Source organism: Heterocephalus glaber, unplaced genomic scaffold (assembly GCF_053883595.1).
Source record: "Heterocephalus glaber isolate CG9 unplaced genomic scaffold, H.glaber_assembly_v1.0 deba00001689, whole genome shotgun sequence".
Lineage (NCBI taxonomy): Eukaryota > Metazoa > Chordata > Mammalia > Rodentia > Bathyergidae > Heterocephalus > Heterocephalus glaber.
In genome coordinates this window covers 6,240,537-6,264,506 of record NW_028258414.1, presented here as the reverse complement: position 1 = coordinate 6,264,506, position 23,970 = coordinate 6,240,537, and the positions used below count along the sequence as shown (strand labels likewise).

The 23,970-nt window shown below is 47.2% G+C and overlaps 2 protein-coding genes and 1 pseudogene across 9 annotated transcripts in view; 2 read left to right on the top strand and 1 right to left on the bottom strand.

Moving 5' to 3' along the window:
- Usp3 (ubiquitin specific peptidase 3) overlaps window positions 1-10,561 on the bottom strand; it is a 223,932-nt gene extending 213,371 nt beyond the window's left edge. The window contains exon 1 of the mRNA XM_087199044.1: window positions 10,423-10,561. The gene's annotated coding sequence lies outside the window, so the exon portion shown is untranslated. The remainder of the gene's footprint in view (window positions 1-10,422) is intronic.
- Ca12 (carbonic anhydrase 12) overlaps window positions 1-23,970 on the top strand; it is a 75,640-nt gene that overhangs the window by 22,172 nt on the left and 29,498 nt on the right. For all 7 annotated transcript variants that reach the window (XR_015446487.1, XR_015446488.1, XR_015446489.1 and 4 more), the window contains exon 2: window positions 4,115-4,135. Coding sequence is in view for 4 of the 7 variants with exons in the window: in XM_021237105.2 (XP_021092764.1) it covers window positions 4,115-4,135 (21 nt within the window). In the remaining 3 variants the exon portion in view is untranslated. The remainder of the gene's footprint in view (window positions 1-4,114; window positions 4,136-23,970) is intronic.
- Window positions 19,740-22,193, top strand: LOC101711450 (small ribosomal subunit protein eS1 pseudogene; annotated as a pseudogene). Its single transcript, XR_015446491.1, has one exon. The product of XR_015446491.1 is annotated as a small ribosomal subunit protein eS1 pseudogene (transcript).

Sequence of the window (23,970 nt, the reverse complement as noted above, 5' to 3'; positions counted from 1 at the left end):
TGGACGGTTCTCCCCTGGACAGCTTGCCTCAAGTCGTGGAGACACTTCTGGGTGCTGCAGATCCTGGGCCCAGGCTGAGGTGCAATATTTATGGAGCTGCAGAGGGGCTGTAATGGCCGAAAATCAATTCCTCCTGGAAGGGTAGTGGTGATGAGGAGTTGGTCCAGCTCCGCAGCATCAAAGCCTCCTTCTCTCCAGGAGGTCACTATGCGCTGGGGTAGAGGAGCCGAGCTGCACCTGAGTAGCTGTGGGCCGCTCTTAATTCTGATCTACTGGTGGCCATGATCTGCTTATTATCATCTCCCTCATGTGGTCAGGGAGAAAGGACTTACACAAAGGTGGAAATTAATTTTTAATATTGCAAGCTTTGGCATCTTTTCCTCTCTGGAGAGAGTGGGGTTGAGACGAAAGTACTCTGGAAATGTATTTAGTCCAGAGCTGCTCCAAGACAAGAGAGAAAGGCCATTCATTGGTTTTCTTTCCTGAAAGCTTATGGCTCCCCTCACTCTGGGACAGCCGACCCCATTGTCCTCCTCTCTCCCTTTTCCTCCCAGCTTTCTTCTTCCCCATTCTCCAAGTTGAGGTAAGGGAAGGTTGCAGCAAAAACCCTTTCACCTCACACTGAGCCACCAGTCTACTTATGCCTAGGTTCTACGAACATTTTTCCCCCCTACACTAGGGATTGAACCCAGGGCTTTGCATGTGCTAGGCAGCACTCTACCACTCAGTTACTCTCTCAGCCCATTTAATTTTATGTATTTATTTTGCTTCTTTGAGACAAGGCCTCTAACTCACAATCCTGCCTCAGCCTCCTAACTGTTGGGACTCCACCATGCCCAGCAGTTTTTATTCTGTTATTTACTGTGCGTGTTATTTATTATTTATTCTTGGCTTTTTGAATGCTACAGGGGACAAGGTCAAAGCAAAAATCACTGAGGTGTATAGAATGTCAGTATTAACCCAAGGTTGGGGTGGAGGGGCTGAGTAGTGGAGTCCAAGTGTGCTCTGCCCTCTGCCTAGGCATTGAGACTTGCTGCAGTTGGCACTGGTGACTGTCCAAGCAAAACACCCGGGGTCAAGGGAGGGAGGAGCATGATGTGGTAAAGAAAGCACGATATGGTGGAGCATGATATTCTGAAGAAAACCCTGGGACACCTGGTTGCTGTGGCTAATGGGCATTTCAGTGACTTCTGGCTCTTCAGGGTCAGGCTGCCCAGGTGACTGTTACTCTAGAAGGTTCTAGCACCCAAGCCAGGAAGCAGGCAGGGCCCTGAACAGGCTTGTATCTTGATAAATACCATTTCCTGATGGGATCCCTCCAGGGCACCTCTGTTCTCCATGCTAGTTGGGTCTGCAGGTTCAAACAGGCACGGAGACACCTCTTCCAGAAGGAACAGATGACCTTTTTTGGAGGAGAAGATTCTCCTTTGGGAAACCACTGAAGCTTCGGCAAGGCCTGCATGGATGGTGGAATTAGTTTCATCTTGTTAATACTCCTATCCCTAAAGCTAGAAGTGGGGAACCAGGAGGTGCCATTCCCTAGTTAGGCAAATCCACTTCCCAGTGGGTTGCTGAATGAGCATGTGCACACTTCTAGCCTGTCTTCCTGAGGTTAGACTGAAGCCCACGAGGAATCAGAGTGGACCCTGATCCTCACAGATGAAACCTCAAGAATCACCATTCTCACTTATTTACGGTTCTCCTTCTCCCAGCCTTATAGCCCCTAAGCCCTGCCTGACACTGCCATTTATACCCAAAGTACCACGTCCTGAGGACCACGAAGCCTTGCTCAGAAAGGAAAACAGGGAATGCTGCTACTTTTTGAGTCCTTGGTCTCATGTCACCCCCTGAGGTGCCCTCATGTCCCACAGGTGCCCTCTATAACCTTCACCCGTGGGCTTTCCAAAGTGTTATGCTGATGCCTCATCTGAGGACAAGATTGGGGGAAACCTCAGCTTTTCGAGCTTTGGGAAGCTCTGGGGAACACTGCATATGTACATATTTAGGCTAGCTATTATCTGGGGCAGGGGCATTGTCACCTCCAGGCCAAGCTGGGATGGCTGAGGGGCAGCAGGTGTGTCTTCTAGTGGCCTCAGGGTCTCCCCAGGGGACAAGTGAAGATGAATTCCCCTCTCACTGGGGGAATTTTATATCCTGGGCCTCCAAGTGCTCTCCCTGGCAGAGCAACAAGAATTGGGCTTCCAAGGTCTCTGAAATCCATGACTGTATTTCAGTAGTGAACCTTCAACCAAAACAGTGAAGCAGAATGTCCAGAAAAGATGTTTGCTGTCTTCTGTAGCAGTGTTTTCTTTTCACTATCATTTCAGTAAAAGGGCTCGTAGTAAACTTGATGGTCACATACAAGTTTTGTTTCCCCCTGGTTCTGAATGTTTTTATTCAATTGCTGCTTCAGGGGAGGTAACTGCCGTGGGATCTACAGCAGGTTTGGGGGTAGGGTGTCTGGACCTTCTGAGATTTGTGATACGTGAAGTTTTGTGTATCTAAGCTCGTGGCCATTTTTATGGGGAAAAGGAGGCATATCATCATCAGACACTCTAAAGGGTTTGCACTCCACTGTCTGCTGCTCCAAAGATTGAGACGTAGACTCAAAGGCTCATGGGAACTAATGGTTAATGTGCAGAGGCTCTTTGCACATGTGTGATCTTGGGCAAGTCACTTCACATTAGCAGACTTTAATTTCTTCACCTATAAAAAGAGGGGATGGGCTACAGATATATGAAAGAGAGCTAAATTCTCTCCCAGAGTGGGATGCCAGTAAAGAATGCTGAACATGGGCCAGGGATTTAGCTCAGTGGCACCATGCCTGCCTCGTAAGCACAAGGTCCTGAGTTTGATCCCCAGAAAAAAAAAAAAGAATGCTGAACCCTAAGACAACCACATAGAACAATGTAAGAATGTTTCCCAGAAGATGGAGAAAACATGGAATCATTTTAAAAGAATTCACAGTAGTTGCTCCAGGGAGTAGAGAAAAGGCTAGGGCCTATTAGGGGATTGATATTTGTTTAAAAGTCCTGTAGAGCCATCCTTTGATAAAAATTACCAATTAAATTTGAAAACTGAAAATAAATTAAAACAGAGAACCAAAAAATAAAACAGGATAACAATCATAACAAAATGAGATTAAACCAGTTTAAAAAAATGTGAAGTCCTTTCTTAGCTTTTAAAAACCACCACTGGCTTGAATAGGAAATGTCCCCTTGTGACAAGTGACCAGATTGCTTGCCAGTGATGTTTCACTACAAAAGATTCTGAGTTTCTTCCCCTTCTACCTGTGCCTCTCAACCACAGAGGCCCTGGGAGATGCCAGGGGAAGAGGGGCTTAGGAGTCACATCACCTTTTGGGTGTGTCCCCCTAAGACCCATCGGGAGATGTGTCTCAGCTCAGAGCGAGGGCAGGCAGGGAGACAAGAGCACTTCTTGAAAAACACATTTCTGATGAAGGGGCAAAGGGCCCATGTGGTACAAAGGGTGTGGAGTAGGAGTGTAGGTGACTTTTGCTGTCTCCCTGGCAGAACTGTTCCTCCACATGCCTGCCACCCACCCCGGGGATCCTGACTCTGAGGAGGGCGGCAGCTTTCAGTACACAGTGCTCTGTGTACTGGTGTGGACTGCTGTCCGGGATATGAGGCAGAACAGGGCTCCCAGACTGCCAGTGTGTGAGGAAGAGGGGGAAGGTGTAACGCACCTGTGTGTGGCCATACTGGGAAGGACTCATAGAAAACTGAGAACCGAGGTGTCTCTTGGAAGCACGGGGCGAGGGTGGGTGGGAGAGCTGAGTAGACCCTTTGACCACTTTTTGTTTTTGAGCCATGTGAAATTATTACTTACTCAGACAATAAAATCCATCTTCGCTAAGGTGCCCAGGAGGTGTCTACTCTAGAAGCCCCCTCCTATATCCATGAGCCCCATGTGAACTCCTCATCCTGAGCCATGCAGTTGTCTGAGAAGCCAGGGTCTGGCTCAGACTCAGAAGTTTTAACTTCTGGGCATCCACCTCTTTTTTAATCTCATCCATTTTGAAATCAAATCTATAGTGTCTCCCCTGACACCTTCGGTTCAGTTGTACTAACTTGCTTTGTTTTGTTCTTTGCAGGATCCAAGTGGACCTATATTGGTAAGTAGAGATTTTAAATCTATTTTTTGGAGATGGCAGTATTTAATGAGAAACCCAAAGAGCTCATTCTCTCAGGAGGACGTCTTTGGGGGTCAGAAAAGCTGTGCTGGTATTGTTGAGAGAGAGGATAAAGGCATCTCGAAGGGCTGCATACTGCAATCCCCAAGCGGATCAGCCTGCTCTGAGCACTTGAACTGGGCCACAAGGGTAAGGTTCCAGATTCCTGCCTGGATTTTTCTTTCTTTCTTTTTTGGTACTGGGGATCGAACTCGGGGAACTTGTGCTTGCGAAGCAGGCAGTGGGACCACTGAGCTAAATGCCCAGCCCTCTGCCCAGATTTCTGCTGGCCCTCCAGGTACCTCCAGGCTGCAGGGGCCCTGTGCAGGAGAGAACTTTTCCACTGTGGGGGACATTTACCCAACAGTAAACAAAGAATAAAGGACTCCTTTATGAAAGTTTGGCTCCGGCTCTAGATCTTTTTTTTTTTGGTATGGGGGATCAAACTCTGGACCTTGCACTTGTTGAGGCAAGCAGCAGAACCACTGAGCTAAATCCCTGGCCCAGGCTCTAGATCTTAAGCTGTTAGTGTATCTACAATTAACTTCTGGTTACCACAACTGTAAGTAAGCCATGGGTGAGAGGTGGTGGTCGGTCCTCAGGGAAAGAGATGCTTGTCTCATGTGAGAGAAAGGCATGTCAAGTATGCCCCAGGGTTTCTGTGCGAGTAATCATGAATATGTCAGCTGCCCTGGCAGGCCCTTAAGCCAGGCAGCGGAAGTTGACCTAGCTGTATTGTTGCAGTAGATTGTCAGTGTTGTCACTGGCTAGAGTGGGAATGGGAAGCCAGGCACCTGGACTTCTGGCAAGAGCAGGTAGGTGGATAATGTTCGGATAGGGGCAGTTATAGAGATGCAAAAGACAGATTGTTTTGGTGAGCAAGAGGGTGGCACTGACCTCACTTGGCCCATTTAGCATTTGAAGCAATGACAAATGGCTGTGGGGTGGTGACAGGCAGGGGCATAGAAGTATGGCCCAGGGAATGATCTGGCCTTTCCTTGCAAAGGTTACCCTTGGAGTGTCTGCCACCCTAGAAGGCATAGGAAACTCACTGAACCAACCAGCCACCTACCTCCAGGCCAAAATCCTATTGCTCAGCTCTAGCACTGCATAGCTCCATTATCATTAATGTCTCTTATGCACCTTTTATGTGCAAGGCACCTTTCTAAGTGGGTCGGTAATTAGAAAGGCACACTGTCATCCGTGGCTGGGAATTACTAAAGTTCATGATTCAAAACGGAATATAGCAGGTAATAATAACAGATACAAATAAGTGATTCTGTACTCCAGTTGTTCAGAGGAGAGGGCTGGGGCTGGAATGCTTCCTACAGGAAAGGGCTTTCACCTGGTCTGCAGCAGCGGGGATGGTGTGGGGGTGTTCTGATGGCATCATATGAGCCAGGGGCAAGGCAGAGCAAGGACAAATTTGAGGGAAGGACATGGAGAGCATTTATAGGAGAGTAATGGGCTCCAAACCAACAGTCCAGGGGAAGCCAGGAGAGGGGGCCAGGAGGGGCAGGGCAGGGAGTAAATCTGTGTTTTAGGAAGAGTAACTGAAAGTGATGGGAGGGGACAGGTGAGAGGGAGGTGGGAGCTGTTTGCCCTTTGCAGGAACTGGGTTCTGAGTCTCCACCTCTAGTGTACAGGGGTGGCAGGAAGAGGGAAGGCCGAGAGATCTGACAAAGGAAGAAGCACCTGAGCTGGGCACAGGGCCTCTGGGCAGGCGTGTGTTGGGGTGGGTGGCATGAGTGGAAAGAAGGTGGGCTTGATTCTGGGCTGTACTCTATGTGATTCTCAGTGACCTGGGGGATGGATCCTCAAAGTTCGGCCTGGGGTCACTGACATCAGAATAACCTGGAATGCTTTCCAAAAATGCAGGGTTTTGGGCCTAGAACTCCTACTTTTTGTATAATAAGAGCAACTTTTTGCTGAGGAAGCAGAGGGCAGAATTTAATAAGGCAGGGACATGCACTGTGTAAGCGCCAAAGCAAATCTGGTGAAATGGGCACATGTGGTGGGGAGGCAGCCTCAGTGGGAACGAGTGGAGGAGTAAAGAGGGAGGCCAGCTCAGGAGGCAGACAGGCCCAGGCTGGCAGCTGGCACCATTGCTTAGGGTCACACAGGTACAAAGAGGGCCCAGCTTAGGTGCTGGGGAGAAGCGGTTTCCAGGCAGTAAGGGCTGTGCTCAATGGGGGAGGTGCCAGGAAATGCCACATGCTGGTTTTCCCAGGGTGCAGAGTACAGCTTCTCTCACACACACACACACACACACACACACACACACACACACACACACACACACATCCACACCACTGCTGAGTCATCCTGCCCCGGGGCTTCCCCGTGATGGGACCTTGGAGTATTTGGAAAGGGAATTCTGCCCTTACCGCAGCACTGAGTCACGAGGCAGCCTGGGCAGGGGAGGACCATCTGGCAGCAAGACCAGCAGCACCCCTGTGCTCCTCTGGGGGAGGCTGATGCCTGCTGGGATTAGGGGGCTGAGGCTCCCTCTTGATCTCAAGAGAGGAAAGGGTAATGAAACCTGGGCCTTCCCACCAAAGCCAGGGCCAAGTTGCTCCTGCTGAGCCCCGGCAGCCTCACCTACTCAGAACTGGAAGTGAGGCTGCAGTCAGGATGTGATGTGAGCTGAGCCAACTCCAGCCTGCTAAGGCGGATCTGTGCCCTTTGGGCAGTGGTAGTGGGATGACTAGAAGGTGGCTTGAAGGTATGGGTCACGTGATCAGTTCCTTGCCACAGGTACTGTGTTCCCTTCATGAACATTCAGCAAGCTGTTGGCTTATGATACCTGTACTTGTTTATACGTATTTTAGATTCAATAAAAGTTAGAAAGTTCCAGCTGGCTGGGACAGTCATGTTTACCCTGATAGTTTTTTTCTAGCCTTTCCCCAAGAAAAGAGCAGGAAAACTCAGTGTCTGAAACAACAAGGCAACCAAAGAGCACAGGGATGGTGCGGCATCTCTGATGGGCTCACGTTGGCATCATGCTCCTCTCAGGCATGCTGGTTGAGAAATAGACAAATGCCCCTTGGCACTGGAGATCTGGGACAAGTAAGACAAACCACATAGGCAATGGGACAGCAATGGAACATGAATGCCGGGGCCCCTCCTGCAGGGATGGTGAATCCCACCTCTCCCCAAAGCTACCCCCTCCTTTCTGGCACAGGGAACTCTGGGAAGATGGGGGCTTGGGCTGGAGGTGTCAGGGCTTGTCTGCGGCCTCTCATAGCCGTCCTGCCCAGCATCTCAGCCATGACTCAGTGACTCAGGCACTGCCATGAACTCCTCATGCTGCTGTGCCCACTCCACTCTTCTCCCAGACAATGGATTCTCAGCCTTAAATAATTTCCTTTGGAAATCAGGATGAAATCCTCCACTGGGGCAAACCTCATGTTCATGTCCTCAGGTCTTGCAGGTCCTCTGGCCTCTCCTGGCCTCTACCTGCCTCCTGTTCTGTGACTGCTGGAACATGAAGTCACTGCCAATGCCCTTGCCCTGGGGCTCTGAGTACCCTCTTGAACCCCTTCCCAGGCACTGAGAACTAGACTGGAACCCCTCAGAAGAGACTGGGAGGTAAACTCTAGTTCCTACCCTTCAGCGGGGATAAGGCACCAAGTGACCTCATGCCAGACTGCAGGATACAGAGTGCGCCTTAGAGCCAAAGGGAGCAAATGCAATCAAAAGGTTGATTTAATTAAGAGGGGCTCTTGTCTTTCTCAAAGGTTGTGGCATCTTCTGCACTCCCTGAGGATGAATAAGAAGCTCCAACCACTCTCTGGAGAGCAGGCAAAGCCAGGCATATTCTTCATTCCGGGGAACTGAATCCTTATCCCTGCCTCAGGGATTTCCCTAAGGCTGCAGTCCAACACTCTATCATTTATTAAATCTAGGCTACAGTTCCCTTACTTTTAACTGAAGTTGTGACATCCAGGGTCTGTTTGGTGTGGTCTGCCCACTAGTAATTATTTCTCATCTTTCCAGAGTTGCAGAATTGAGGTTTGTATCCCAGAGGATCTTGGCCTGTAGCTGGCAAAACGCCTGCATGTTACTGTTTATAGTTGGCCTTACCAGCTAAATACTGTAAAAGGCTAAGGATGTGAGTACTGATTCCTAAAGACAGGTGTAGTGGGCTGAGGAGGTGTGGGAAGTGGGGAGGGGGAGTGAGGGAGAAAACCTGAAGGAAGAAATGGGAAGTATAGAGACCTTAGAACCAGGCACACTAGAAGGTGTTCTGGTTGGACAGTCTAAGGAAAGTAACTTGACCTCTCTGAGCCTCAGTTCCTTAGCTGAAATGTAAGTAATAGCATCTGCCTCAGTGGATCTCAAAGTGGGGTCCTGGGTCAGCACTATCAGCATCCCTGGTGACTCCTTGTGTGATATTAGAAATGCCAATTCCCAGCCCCATCCCAGGCCTACTTAACTGACTAGCAGTTCTGTGAGTAGACCTTCCCAATGAGTCTGGTGTGTGCTCAGGTTTGAAAATCACCTGGCCTTCATAGGGCTGTGGTGGGGATCAAACACGGTAATCCATAGGCAGAGGTGAACATAACCCTAATTCCCATTTTCCTTGCCTTTGCCACACAGAACTCTAGTGTTGTGTAAATTAGCTAATGTGAGAGAAAAATGCCTCGTAAAGCCTGGAGTACCAAGGATGGAGCATTCTATTATTGTTAAGAAAGACTTGGCTTCTTCACACTTTTCTGAACTGGGAGTTTTTACAGTCTGAAGATACTCCTTTTATATACTGAATAAACAAAGCTCATTTCCTTGCTTGGAAAGAAAAGGATTGAACAAAACAGAAAGGGTCTAAACTCCTATCCCAAGAGCCCAGAGGGCCAGAATATTCTTTCTAGCTGTGTCCTAGAGCAGGGTGAAGCCTGATGTAATCTCCTGGTGCCTTCCAGGCATTGAGGGGCAAGGTAGTCAGCTCCATAACCACAGCTACCTTGGCCAAGTGGCCAAGCTCCCAAGAGGGCAGAGATATCCTGTTTCCCTGTCCAGGCTGAGGGAGTGAGCCTGGGATTAGGGTTCAGGAATGGAGGCCCACGCCTGGGAAGAAACTCAGGGCTGGGCTACTGGGGCTTTCAGCTGCATGCATGCATGTGCCTACCCCCATGCAGGGTCCTCTCGGGGAGGCAGGAGCCCATGGTTTTCCTGTGAACTCAAACAGAAAAAGCTTTAAGGCCAAAGGGCTGAAGGAAAAATAGGTGTGTGAAAGCGGGTCCAGTCAGAGGCCAGAAAGTCTCCTTTTATGTGAGGAAGAGAATGGACCAGAGATGGGTTTTCTCTATCGGTTGGTCACCCTCAGGGTGCAGGTGCAGGAACCACTGTGGAGCCAGAGGGAGCCCCAACCAGGCTTCCAGGAGCTGAGTCACCCAGCTGGGAGAAACAGTGCTGTCTCTGTCAAAGACCTGATTTTATTGGTTCTAAAATGCACACTTTCCCCACATTTTAGCATCTCTAAAACTGGGATAGATCTTATAATCAATGGCATCTAGAAGCTATAAAATCTGGTAGTTATACTACAGATACTAAGAAGGACTGAGTTGGAACACACAGAAAGGCAATAGAGTGATTAATTTTGACAATTAAATAGTGAAAACAGTAAAGGCAAAAAGATGTAAAAATAGTGGTTGCCACGCACCCTGTCTGACATCACATAGGAATGATCTTGCACTACAGCTTTCCCCAATTTTCAGTCAATTCACATCACAGGTCACATGTGCTTGTTGGTAGAATTAGGTCAGCAATACAAGTATTTATAACAAGGTGCTATAGGTGTTATTGTTTTAGTTGACAAAAGTACAGTGGTACCTCACTTCATGAACTTAATTTGTTTTACGATTTTGGAAAAGATGGCTATGGTTGGTTTTTCACCCGATGCAGAGTTTGCAAACAAAAACAAAATTTTGCCAAACGCTTCTGTTTGCGAGCTAAACTGTTTGTAAACAAAAGTGTTTGTGAACTGAGGCACCACTTTATTCCTTGAAGAAGCAAACTTTCCAATTATGCACCAAGCATCTGATTTATGCCAACCAGGAAGGAAGAAAACTAGCTGCCACCTCCTTGTGCCTCTAAAGGTTGACTCAGAACTGGTAAAACTGTAAATAAAATGGTTCATTTGTCTCACCTCACCTTTTTGAATGATTTTGCAATTGTGAATATGTGACCAGATGAGCTGTGTGAGCTCTGGGTGTCGGGAGGAGACTCACCCAGCTACCATAAGGACGCGCGCAGACTCAGGGCCGAAGGTGCACCGTCCCCTCCTTCCTGGACACCTGGCACAGCAGAGGCTTTGTGGTCAGGGAGAGAGTGATGCTGGCGGATGAGCCCTGGGGCTTTCACAGGACGGCTCCTCCTTGGCTTTCCATCTCCTGGGACCTTCATGGCAACACTCAAGGCTGCAGAACAAAGATGTTCTGTAGCAGGTCTGAGGCGGTTTCCCTTTGTGGCTTTGGCCACCAGAAGACCTAGATGGAAATTAGTAGCTCTATCTTGAATAATTGTCTATATTTGTTTGTTTTTAATAAATTAATACGCTAGCAAATTCTTTGCTTTATCAGGCTACTTGTTTTTAATAAATGAATATATTAATGAAATAGTTAAAATTTTCCCATTTGGTATTTTAATCAAAGACAGATGTAAAAACCAGCTTTACATTCACCTGAGATAACTGGTTCATATTCATCCCACAAATATTAATTAAAAAACACGGGACCAAGGAAATGGACAAGCATTGGTGCCAGGGAACTGATGAAAAGGCCTGGTCCTTGCCATTACGGGACTGAGATTCTGGGGGAGACAACAGGTGAGCAGGGCCTAACAGTACTGATGAGGGAAACCTCACTGTGAGTTTGGAAAAGGAGCAGAGATAGTTCTGGAGGAGGTGGTGTCCAAGCTGGGTTCTGGAGGACATGTGTGAGCTAGCCAGGCAAAGGGCAGGGGAGAAAGGGCATTGGGGACAAAGAGAACCTGTGCAGTGGTCAGCCAGGAGGCTGGTATGTTCTGAGGATCACCAAGGACCTCGACGAGGAAGGAAGGGGCCTGGAGACAGACCAGGGCCATAGCCTGCGGGTTGTTGGTAGAAAACATAGGATGAAAGGGCGCCCCATGGAAGTATCCTCCTGGCTTCAGGGTGGAGAACGGACTGAGTGGGAAACTCTGGAGAAGGGGAGACCAGAGGAATGTTTCAGGAAGAAGAGGCTCTGCAGCAAGGTGGGGACAGGAGATGGGTGGGGGGTCCTGACTTGGTATAAATCAGCCAGAGATGTAGACTCTCAACACTGTGATTGGCTGTTGTGTGGGCTGCCTGGGAGTAAGAGCCCTGGCTGGCTATTCAGTGGGTGACCAGCTGCCATTATGGCCCAGGAGGCCCTGGGAGGGGACCTGGAGCCAAGCCCTGCCCCCATTTAGAGACAGCCACCATTAAGTGGCCCTGATCACAAATCAGGAGCAGACCTAGAACTGAGTCTCCTGATTCCCACCTGATGTGCTTCCTCCGTCATTGAGCAATGCTTATTTTATGCTGGGCGTTTGCCCCCTACATGACACATCATGCCACTGAGGAAATTAAAGGGATTTTTTTTTTTAAAGTGAACATGGAGATTTGTCAGAGACTGATTATGCTCAATTATTGCTTTTCCTTGGTGGTTGAGAAGCACAATAGACTTAATACCTGTTGACATAAATAAACATTTGATACAGTTCATTGAAACACACTTGTGGGAAACATGGATCAAAGACCATGTGGTTGCTAGGGAAAAAAATATCAGTGGAATCCAGTCGTGGTTATTACTATCGGCAGCACACAGCTTGGGCTTCTCCAGGAACATCCTGAACCAGTGCTCTTAGTGGAGCCCTTCGGACCAGATGGACAGCAGCAGGCACGAGGTGACTGGAGGGGAAAGGGCTCACTGGAAGGAGAACCCAGAGTGGAGGCCATGTGCAAGAATGTGGGTCAGATGAGTGGACCGGCCTGCTCGGCAGGAAGCAGGTCCAGAGGGAGCCAGGCCCAAGAGTGTGGGAGCAGAGCTGGGCTGCAGAGACTGATGGGAGGGCAACACCTGTGTTCAGGTGTGAGCTATGTTCTTAGCCACATCTCTCCCCATTCATTCATACCTCCATCCTGCACAGTTAGCTCAGAGACTCTCGTCTGGTTTCCAAGTTACACGCAGTGTGTTCACATGTCATGCTTGGAGCTTTGCTTAGGTGAAGTTCTAAAGCTTTCTCGTGGCAGTTCCTAAGAGTCTTCATTATTTTTTGTTTTGTGGCACTGGGGGTTGAACACAGGGCCTTCACACCAGGCTATATCCTGAGCCCTTTCATTATTTTTTTTTTTGGTACCAGGGATTGAACTCGGGTCCTCACGCTTGTGCAGCAGGCAGCGAAACCACTGAGCTAATTCCCCGGCTCCTTTCATTATTTTTTGAGAAAGGGTCTTGCTAAGGTGCTAAGTTGCTCAGGCTGGGCTCATACTTGTAATCCTCCTGCCTCAGCCTCCTAGTGTGCTGGGATCATAGGTGTGCACCTCCACACCCAGTGCGTCTCCACTGTGACAAAGCTTTGGGTGTAACTTGTCTGTCACCAAGGGTGAAACAGGGAAGGCCTCATCTGTGTGTGTGCAAGGATGTCTGGTTGGAGAATTTATTATGCTCTGGGAAAAAGACTGAGAACAGCAGGAACTGAATACCATCCTTCTACATAACTGCCCCAGAAAGGAGGGCGCTTTGGGGAGAATACCAAGTACTTGCTTAATGAACTTGTCAGATGGCTGCTAGAAAACATTTCCCCTCAATGGCAGTTTTAAGCCAGTGCTTAGAATATTCCAGGGCCTCTGAGGGGAACCAAGGCAGGGTGTGGGTGGCCCGTCCCCAGGGCTGCACAGGTAGGTGCATGGGGCCTGGCACAAGGGACATGCTTAGGCAGTTGTTGGCAAGTGAGAAAAGAGTAGTTTATTTCTCTATTTATTTTGGGCTCTGAGATTCAGAGAAGGCTCCAGAGAGAAGGTGGCACTTGATCTGGGCTGGTAGGATTTCAGAGCAGAAACCAGTCTGAAATGGAATGCCGTATCACCACGTGTGTCTGTAGGGGTAACAGGAGACAGCCAGGGAAGCCTAGATTTGTTTCTAGTGAAGTAAAAGGAGAACCGGACTTGCTCTACAAGTTGGGAACCAGCCCCAAGGGGAAGAAAAACAAGAATGGAGACTGTTCAGCTCAGAGAAGTCTGGAGGTGGGAGGATGAGCATCCACCTTGGCCAACACCGCTCTTTGCTGTGGCCCTGATTCCTCGAAGGTGCCCTCTGACATAGCTATGCTACCTCCCTTTGTGAGTGAAGCTCCAGAATCAGAAATGTGCCCGGGTCTCACAGTTGGTCGGCAGCAGAGCTGAGTGTGAACTTCCCACTGGCTTTCACACCTCTCTGGAAAACAGATTGTTAGAAGTAGCTCGGATGAAGGTCTTCAAGTGTGAGAAGAACCATCAAAAGGCCCGTTTTCTCATCATAAGGGAAAACTAAGGGAGTAGCTTTAAATAACAGCAAGAGTGCTTTAGGTTAGCTAGCACAAAGCAAAGCTGTTAGATCAGCCTTGGGTCAACGTTAGGCCCACATTTGAGGTCAGTCAGCCTTCAGTTTGCACTCCATCCTGGAGAAATGCAGAAAGATCCGGTCTTTATCAGAAGCCCCTGTTCCTCATTTCTAGACTGCCCAGGGCTTGTGGAAGGGAATGTTTACAAAGCCACAGTCCTTCCATTGTCTTCTTTCCAACTCTGGGCCATTTCTCAGGCCTTATCTGTTGGTCACCTCACCACTTCCTACCCACTGTCTGGCTGTGGACACTCCGAAGTGTGTTGAGAGGCTGCTGGGGTGGACACGAGAGCTCTCATGGCTTACACAGGTCAGCCTGGTGGTTGAGTGATTATGACTTCAGGCATGTTATTCAATCTTCCTGTGCCCAGTTATCTGTTAAATGACAGCAGCGTAACTTATATTGTAGCATTATTATGCAGAATGAAGTAACTGCGGTCCATGGCCAAATCCAGCCCACCACTGTTCTTGAGAATAAAATTGCATGGGCACACAGCTACGCTTACTGGTTTGCATATTCTCTGTGGCTGCTTTTGCGCCACAACAGCAGAGTTGGGTAGTGACAGAGACTGCACAACTTTCAATTCTGGAAGGCAAGATCTTTTGCAGGATAAGTTAGCCAACCTCTATAAAAGAAATATGCCCACCAAGCACATAGTAAGTGCTCATGAAATGGTAGCTTTATCAAAGAAAGAGGACCCCACACTCACTAGGCTTTGGAGCTTAACAAAATTTGATTGAGAGCCTGGGATAACATAAGGCAATTACAACCTGGAAGGGAAATCTGGTGTGTCTGTTGTCAGTGTTCCCTGAGGGTGACATCACATCCTGCCTCCTCAGGGAGCGTGGGATGGTGCCGTCCTGGTGTAGGATCATTGCTCGTGGGCTGGCGTTCCCTTTCCCACTATGCTCTCTTCTCCGAAGCCAGGCCCCTTTCTTCTTTTCAGCTCAAGATGACTGACAGTGAGAGCATCCAGTTTTTTGAAGAAAACCTCCTCTGTACATGTTATCTGGTCCTTCTTCCACATGGCCGGTGGGGCCCCCAGGGCTTCTGGGTCTCCATGCTCCTGACGTTTGGAAGAGGATATTTCCTTGTTGTGTGCGTCCTGTTCATTGAGGCATGTTTCAGAGCATCCCTGGCCTCCACTGCTAGATGCTAACAACACTCCCCTAGTTGTGTGCCCAGAATGTCTCCAGCCATTGCCAAATGTCCCCTGAAGGGCAAAATTGCCCCAGATGAAAACCACTTGGCTTAGTCCAAAATAACGTCACAGGTGAGGCAACAATAACCCAGTCTCAGACAGTTTAAATTCATACTTAGAAAGCCAGTGTTCTTCGAAGGGCACAGACCTGCTAAGGGTAGGTCTGATTTGTATCTCTGGATCATTAGTGCACCAGACATCTTGGTTGGAAGCACCAGCACTGGGCTCTACATCTGGGACAATACTTCCCCTGAAATGCTGGGGACTGCCCACCTCGAGTCTGTGTAACTAAGAAGGGTTTTTCAAAGGGCTCCCACCACATACAGCGCAGCCTCCCGGGGAAGGGGCTGTGCCTACAAAGCCCCACCTGCAAGCCCCATGCAAGCCTTCCAGCCTCATCATTTTCACACCCGACTCCACCTCAAGCCAAGGAAGAAACTATTGGCAGCTTTATGTTAATAATCCATTCACTGATAGACTTATTCTGTCCACAGGTTCTTAATGATCCCCTTTGTGGGTTGGTCACAGGGGATCAGAGACAGAGTCTTGCCTTTAATGGGATATGGCTGAGGGGGAGGCAGATAGGTAAACAGGTATTAAGATGGTACAAAGCAAGTGCTATGATAAGGTACCCTGGTGGTGTGGAACAGAGAAGGGACAAATAACCTCAGTGTGGGGGCAAAGGTGGCTATCAGCAAAGGCCTGCCTGAGGATCTAATTCTTGAAAGACAGGAGTTAGCCAGACAAGGAGAGTGTGTGCACATATTGTAGATGAGTAACATGTGTTTTAGGGATGAAGATGACTTTCCATTGCAGGGAACAGAGTCCCCAAACTGGGCAACAGCACATGGCACAGTAACAGGATCAGGAGGGCAGTGCTTGTGTTTGAGGGCTGGTGCTGGGAAACATTCTCCACAGTCATGTTTCAGCAAGCCTGTGAGCAGAGGAATTTATGTGGCAGAGGAATTTCTTGCTATATTCTTATAAGATAGACATTTTATCTCCCTCAAGACAGGTTATTGCCAGTATAATAAAGATGGTGTATTCCCCTGGGGCTTATGTTGGGCAGGTTTTCTAGGTGCCACTTTAAAAAATAGGTTTCCCAAGCTTCTTGTCCCAGCCATCATGCTGAACAGTTTTCAGGTGCAGACATCACCAGGCAACTGAGCCTGGAAAATGAGGCTCATGTTACCCTAGCTACTGCTGTTAGTGTTGAGCTCTCCTTTGTCTCTCAACCAGAAGTCTCATGTCTTCTGCCAGTGCCCATGAAATGGGGGCACTTACTCAGCTTCCAGGGAGAATAAAACCTTCAACCCTCCAATTTTTGACCGATGGTAATGGGGAAAGCAAAGCCTGGAGAAGGGAGTGGGCTTGTTAAGAGTTCTGTGTACTGCACTGCGGAGCTTGAGATTTATCCTGAAGGTTTGAGAAGCCACTCAAGAAGTTTAGGCAAAGAAATGTCAGGATCTGGTGTGTGCTCGTGTGGAGAGCAGAGGGCTGGAGAGTGACCTGGCAGCACAGGGCCCAGGAGGGGAACAGATATGGACCTATGGGTCTCAAACAGGAACTGCCAGAGTGGAGAGAGGGAAGCCACGTTTAAAACAAACTTCACACTATCCTTGAGAGAATGTTTTATGACCCAGGACTCAATTCAGGTAGCTGGCTGTATTTATTTATGGTGGCTCTTTAGACCTTTCGTGCCTGTGACATTTCTGAAGCATGCAGACCTGATAAGCACATAGCATACAGATCCTGAGGAGGGTCCCTCAGATCGGGCTGCTCTGAGGTTTCTCATGATGAGAATCAGCATGAATACCACAGAAGCAAGGTGGCATTCACAGCGCGCACTGCAGCAGGACGCACACACTGTCACTTCTCCCACCTCCGCTCATAATTTTGATCACATGGTTAAGGCGGCTGCTGGTAGCTTTCTCCACTCTGACATTGCCATTTCCCCCTTTATAAATAACAGGCAACCTGTGGAGCCCAAGTGTAGCAAATACTGTTACTGGTGATTAGGTAAAGCATTAGGTACATGAGAATTCACTGTGTTATTCTGATAAATTTTCTATACATTTGTGTTTTTTCAAAATAAAATTGTTTTCAATGACACCTTTTTAAAAGGTTACAGTTGTTGAGTCTCAGTGCATCAGTGTGTGGAAGCGGGGGCTGGAGGAGAGGAGGGTACAGGAGGGGACTGTGACTCTCAGGCCTTTGCGGTGGTGTGAGGCACCACGAGCGGACATAGAGCAGGGTGAGGTTTTGGAGCAAAGGTGGGGAGGAAAAGATACCGAGTTTGTGTTTTTGTTTTTGTTTTATTGGCTTTTTGAGACAATCTCACTATGTAGTTCAGGCTGGCCTTGAATTCACAGTGATCCTCCTGCCTCAGCCTCCCAAGGGCTGGGATTACAGGTGTGTACCATCATGCCTGGCTGGTTATTATTATTTTTTTATTATTTGTTTGCCCATCTACCTCCCTTTCCAGCCATGTCTGATCTCAGGAACCCATGAGTTATGCCATGTGAGTGTCCAACAGGCAGTGGTGGTGAATTCAGGGACCAAGGGAGGGGACACCATCATCCTGGGATGGTGGGTGAGTCTACAGAAGGAAGAAAGAGCCAAGAACAAAACCACAGAACACCTGACAATAAGGGGCAGGAGAAATGGGAGGGCAACTCAGGCAAGAAGTGTCCCCAGTAACAGAGAGGTCAGGCTTTAAGTGATGGGGCTGGGGCGAGCAGAGCACCTACCACCCCAGGGCTGTGAGGGAACAAGGCCATGGAGTCTACTTGTATTCAGTGGGATGTGGGCATGGAAGTCAGCACGGCAGAGCACCGAAGTCTGAATGGGAGGGAAATGCAAAAGTGAGCACACAGGACGATTCCTGTACGATGCTGGGAATAGGGAGGGGAGAAACCAGACCAGGAGCAAAAGGGGGTACTTGCCTGAGTAGACACTGAAAGTCCACATTCAGTTTAGATATTCAGGTTTTCCCTGCCCTGCTGTCTGAACACCAGGCAAGCCACGGCTTCTCCCCCATAGCCTCCCCGTTTAGCCCAGATGAGTGCTGAGGAGGAGGATGGGAAGAGGGAGGCAGGAGTGGGAAGAGCAGCACTGTCAGCGAGCGGGACGCACAGCTGCACCCACGATGAGAAGCACCTGGGACATTCTGCAGTCTCCCTGCAGGGAAGTAGCTTGTCACAGGGGGCTCTACCCACGACACTCACTCCCACCTGTTTCCTTTCCGTGCCAGAGACTTCAGTGCGTCACCTTGTACAGAACACGCCTTTATTACCAGGATTATTTGACGTTTTCCCTGCCTACTGAGAAACCTGTTACAAGTAATAGCGGGGATGACCCCAGGCTCTTGGCTCCTGAAAAACCAGGCTGTGTATTCTCATCTTCCTTTCCTGCCAACTGCTTCCCAGCTCCATCCACAGCTTATTTTCTAACACCCAATCAGGAGAAACACCAGTGTTTTATTTCACCCAATGATTATTTTATACATGAAAACTGATACCAATTTAACTAGAGTCAGATACTTATTTTTATGTTTTGTTTTGTTTTTTGAGACAGGGTCGCACTATGTAGTTCAGACTGGCCTTGAACTTACTACGTAACCCAAGCTGGGCTCAAACTCATAGTGATCCTCCTGCCTCAGTCTCCTGAGGGATGGGATTACAGGTGTGCACCACCATGCCTGGCCAAGATTCAGATATTTAAAAGTAAAATGCAAGTCTGAACCTTGAAAACATGGTGCCAGGTAAAAGAAGCCAACACAAACGAGCACATATTGTGACTCTGTTTACATGAAATATCTAGAATAGGAAACTCTGTAGAGACAGAAAGTAGACTGGGGGCCACCAGGAGAGAGACTGAGGAGTGACTACTTACTGGGTTTGGAACTTCCTCTGGAGGTGCTGAAATGTTCTGGAACCAGACAGTGGTAATGTCTGCACAACCCTGTGACTACATTGCTGGTATATTCTATGCTTTAGCTAAAAAGTGAAGTAGCAACCTGGCCCTGGCTCTAACCTAAGACCTTCAATAGGATGAGGGCTTTCCAACTTTTCTCAGCTTCAGCTACACATTAGGATCTCCTGGGCAGCTTTTTAAAGCTTCCCCACTCAGGGGTGGGGGCCAGGGCGAAGCTGGGAGTCCCAGAGAATGCAGAGTGCGGCCTCGGGGGAGAAGCCCTGCTCTAGAGCAGTGACCAGCCCAGAAATCTCAGCCTCACACACTCCAGACTCTGTCCCAAGACTTAGTCAGCAACGCTGAGGGCAGAGCCCAGCATCGGGATCTCAGCGAGCCCCCTAGAAGACTCTGGCACACACTCCAGTGTGGCAACCACTGTTCTGGTCCAGGCCAGGCAGTGAGCTTTCCTCCACCTCTGAGTGTTTACCCATCTGCCATACATTTGACTGTGGCAAAAATATAGAGACCAAGCCCAACTCTTCTCAAGCACAGTGGGTTAGATTCTTAGAAAAGACGCTGTGCATTTAAAAAAAAATAAAATCCTTTTTTTTTTTTTTGGAGGGAAATGACATTTTATTGTTAAAAGTTGTGTTTTTCTGATCAAAGATTTAAGTAAAACGTTTTCTTATTCTATTTCTCATAAATTTTCTGTTTATGTTTATTACTTTTCTGGAGGAGGCTTATTTTTTAGGTTTCTTTTTTTAAAAATTATTTCATTAATTTTATTGGTACATTTTTGACAAAGGACCCAAACACCTTCACTGGAGGAAAGATAGCCTCTTTAAAAGACAGTGCTGGAATGGCTGGGGATTTAGCTCAGTGGTTTCACTGCCTGCTGCCCAAGCGCAAGGACTGGAGTTCAATCCCTGGTACCAAAAAAGGAAAAAATACCCTTTATTTTGGCTCTCTGAGCAGCACCATGGCAGTGGGGAAGAACAAGCGCCTTATGAAAGGCGGCAAAAAGGGAGCCAAGAAGAAAGTGGTTGACCCATTTTCTAGAAAAGACTGGTATGACGTGAAGGCACTGGCTATGTTCAACATAAGAAATATTGGAAAAACACTAGTCACCAGAACTCAAGGAACCAAAATTGCATCTGATGGGCTCAAAGGTCTTGTGTTTGAAGTGAGCCTTGCTGATCTGCAGAATGATGAAGTTGCCTTTAGAAAATTCAAGCTAATTACGGAAGATGTTCAGGGCAAAAACTGCCTAACTAAATTCCATGGTATGGATCTCACCCGTGACAAAATGTGTTCCATGGACAAGAAATGGCAGACCATGATTGAAGCTCATGTTGACGTCAAGACTACCGATGGTTATTTGCTTCGTTTGTTTTGTGTTGGTTTCACTAAAAAATGGAACAATCAGATACGGAAGACCTCTTATGCTCAGCACCAACAGGTCCGCCAAATCCAGAAGAAGATGATGGAAATCATGACCGAGAGGTGCAGACAAATGACTTGAAGGAAGTGGTAAATAAGTTGATTCCAGACAGCATTGGAAAAGACATAGAAAAGGCTTGCCAGTCTATTGATCCTCTTCATGATGTCTTTCTCAGAAAAGTAAAAATGCTGAACAAGCCCAAATTTGAATTGGGAAAACTCATGGAGCTTCATGGTGAAGGAAGTAGCTCTGGAAAAGCTACTGGAGATGAGACTGGAGCTAAAGTTGAACGAGCTGATGGATATGAACCACCAGTCCAAGAGTCTGTTTAAAATCCAGATTTCTAATAGTGATAAATAAAATCCTATTTGTGATGGAAAAAAAAATAGATGGTGCTGGAAAAATTGGGTTTCAACTTACCAAAGATTAAAACTAGAGGGCTGGGGATTTAGCTCAGCGGTTCCGCCACTTGCCTCGCAAGCGCAAGGACCAGAGTTCGATCCCCGGTACCAAAAAAAACCAAAACAAAACTAGACCTATGTCTCTCACCATGCCCTAAACTATAATCGAAACGGATCAAAGATCTAAATATTAAAACAGAAATGCTAAACCAGCTGGAAAAGAGGTTAGGTAGAACTCTTGAAGACATTGGTGTAGGAAAAGATTTCATGAACAAAACCTCAGTTGCACATGAACTAGCACAAAGAATCAGCAAGTGCCGGGGATTTAGCTCAGTGGTTTTGCCGCCTGCCTCTCAAGCGCAAGGACCCGAGTTTGATCCTCAGTACCAAAAAAACCCCAGAATCAACAAGTGGGATCTCTTCTTATTAAAAAGCTTCTGCATAGAAAGAGAAACCACCAACAGCGTGAAGAGACAATCCACAATGTGGGAAAAAATTTTTACCAGCTGTTCCTCAGACAAAGGTTTACTATCTAGAATGTATAACGAACTTAAAAAAAATCAGACCCCCAAATTTAAAGACCCAGTCCAAAACTGGGCATCTGAAATGAACAGACATTTCTCAGACAAAGAACTACAAACACCAAACAAACATGCAAAAATGTTCAACGTCATTGGTCATTCAAGAGATGCAAATGAAAATAACGCTGAGATTCCACCTCACTCCAGAAAGAATGGCTGCTATCAAGAAATCAATTAATAGGGGCTGGGGATTTAGCTCAGTAGTTTTGCCACCTGCCTCAAAAGTGCAAGGTCCCAAGTTCGATCCCTGGTACCAAAAAAAAAAAAAAAAGAAAACAAAAGAAATCAACCAATAACAAATGCTAGCAGGGATGTGGGGAAAAAGGAACCCTTCTCCACTGTTGGTGGGAGTGCAGACTGGTACAACTGCTGTGGAAATCAGTATGGAGATACCTCAAAACACTAGGATTAGAGGTCCCATTTGACCCAGCTATTCTCCTGCTGGGTATCTTCCCAAAAGAATTAAAAGAATCATACCACAGCAATATATGTGTATCCATGTTTATAGTGGCACAGTTTGTAATAGCTAAAACTCAGAAACAGCTGAATTGCCCATCAACTGGAGACTGGATAAAGAAAATGTGGGTTTTTAAAAAAAATATAAAATGGAGTACTACTCAGCCATAAAGAATGAGAAGCTAGAGACATTTACAGCTAAATGGATGCACATTGAGGCCATACTCAAGTGAAATAAATAGGACACACATGTAAATATCAAATAGTTTCTCTGGTGTGGGAAACTGAAAGTGTGAATAAGGATCAAAATGTATAATAGATAATGTGAAATAGGAAGAAAAGTTGCAAAGGGGAAGGGGAGGTGTGAGGGGTAGGGGAAAGGAAAGAAGGGAATGGAATAAATATGAGAAAAGGAAAAAATGGAAACAAAGTCTTTGTAAATAGTGAGGGGTGGAGGGGTTGAAGGGAGGGCAGGGGAATGGGGAAAAAAATAAGAATCAAGATATATCATGAAAAGGTACAGATTCCCAATGATGAATGGCATCATAAAAAATCCTTTTTATGGCAAATTGTCCATTGTATATTGACACTCCATTTTGCTTGTCTATTCATCTGTTAATGGACATGGGTTATTTCCACCTTCTGGTTAATATGAATAATGCTGTTAGGAACATTAATATACAAGCTATCTGAGTCCCTGCTGTCCATTCTTTTAAATATCTACCAAAGAGTAGACTTCCTGGGTCACATGGCAATTCTATGTTTAACTTTTTTTTTTCTTTTGGTACTGGGGATCAAACTCAGGATCTTGCACTTGTGAGGCAAGCATGGTGCCACTGAGCTAAATCCCCAGCCCCTATGTTTAACTTTTTGAGGAACTACCAAACCATTTTATGTTTCTACCAGCAATGTATGGTGAAGTTATTAAAAAGTTATCTTATACTTATTTTGCCACAGTTTTTTATAAGAAGATTAAGGAAGTGATTTGAGCCATGAAAACAGGGTTAGACAAGGAAGTCATGTCCCTAGTGGTCAATAAAATTACCCCAAATACCATATTTTGGAGGGAATTTTATTTTATTAGTACATGTTTGCAGTACATAATGATTACATACACCATGGAGAGTTGGTACATGTACATAACACATCTTAATTATTTTTTAATTCCCTTCCCCTCCTCTCCCTACCCGCTCCGTCTCTTGGTTCCAGTGATCTATCTCCCTCTTTCCTATCAACTCTCTTTTATTTTGCTCTGTATTCACACTTTGGGTTTCTCATATAAGAGAAACCATGCAATATTTAAGCTATGTCACACATGTAACAATGCATTAAATAGATGGTCTCTTTGGTCCTTTCTGTTCAGAGAGGTTACTGGTCCTTACCTGAACTAGGAGCCCCCTATTTTTAACACTGTTTGTAAGACAGAACAGGATGTCTGGCCAGGCTGCTTGCCACAGAGCTCTGCTATAGACTCAGCATTTTCCCATGCAGAATAATTCCTTTGTGGATGAGACAAAACAGATGGACAAGAATAACCTTCATTATTGGGGTAAGGCTATTACCACATTAGCAACTTGTTTAATTTGTTAGTAGTTTGTTGCTGTTGTTGCTTAGTTCAAGAGCCATTTGCCGAGCACTTCAGAGTGCCAGCCTCTGAAGCAGGAGTCAGACATACACAAGCGAATGAAGCAAGTTGCCCTTCAGGTAGAGTACTTCTCAGCCCTTAGCTGGAGCAGGCACAGAGGACCAGAATCCCCTGGCAGCTGTGTGCAAAGACAGATGCTGGGCACCGTTCCCAGAATCTGGTTCAACAGGTCTGGGGTGGGCCCTGAGAATCTGCATTTCTAATGAGTTCCAGGATGGTAACTATGGCGCTTCTCTGGGGACCACACTTTGAGAACCCCTGCACCGCTGGGGTAGAAAGACTAAGTATTGTGACTAGTGTTGTGACTATTATGATTAGTAGAAAGACTAAGTATTAAGTAAATGTAGGTGCTGCAGGGAGAGAATACCGAGCGCTCTAGGAGCACAGAGGAGGGGCGAGGAAGCACTTGGAGGAGTGGCTCGGTGGTCTGCAGAATGCATGCAGTTCTGCTCACTGGAATAAAAGATGGGAGCAGGCACAGAACAGTCCAGGGAAGTGGGGCAAGCTTCTCCATGATGAACAGACTACAAAGGCG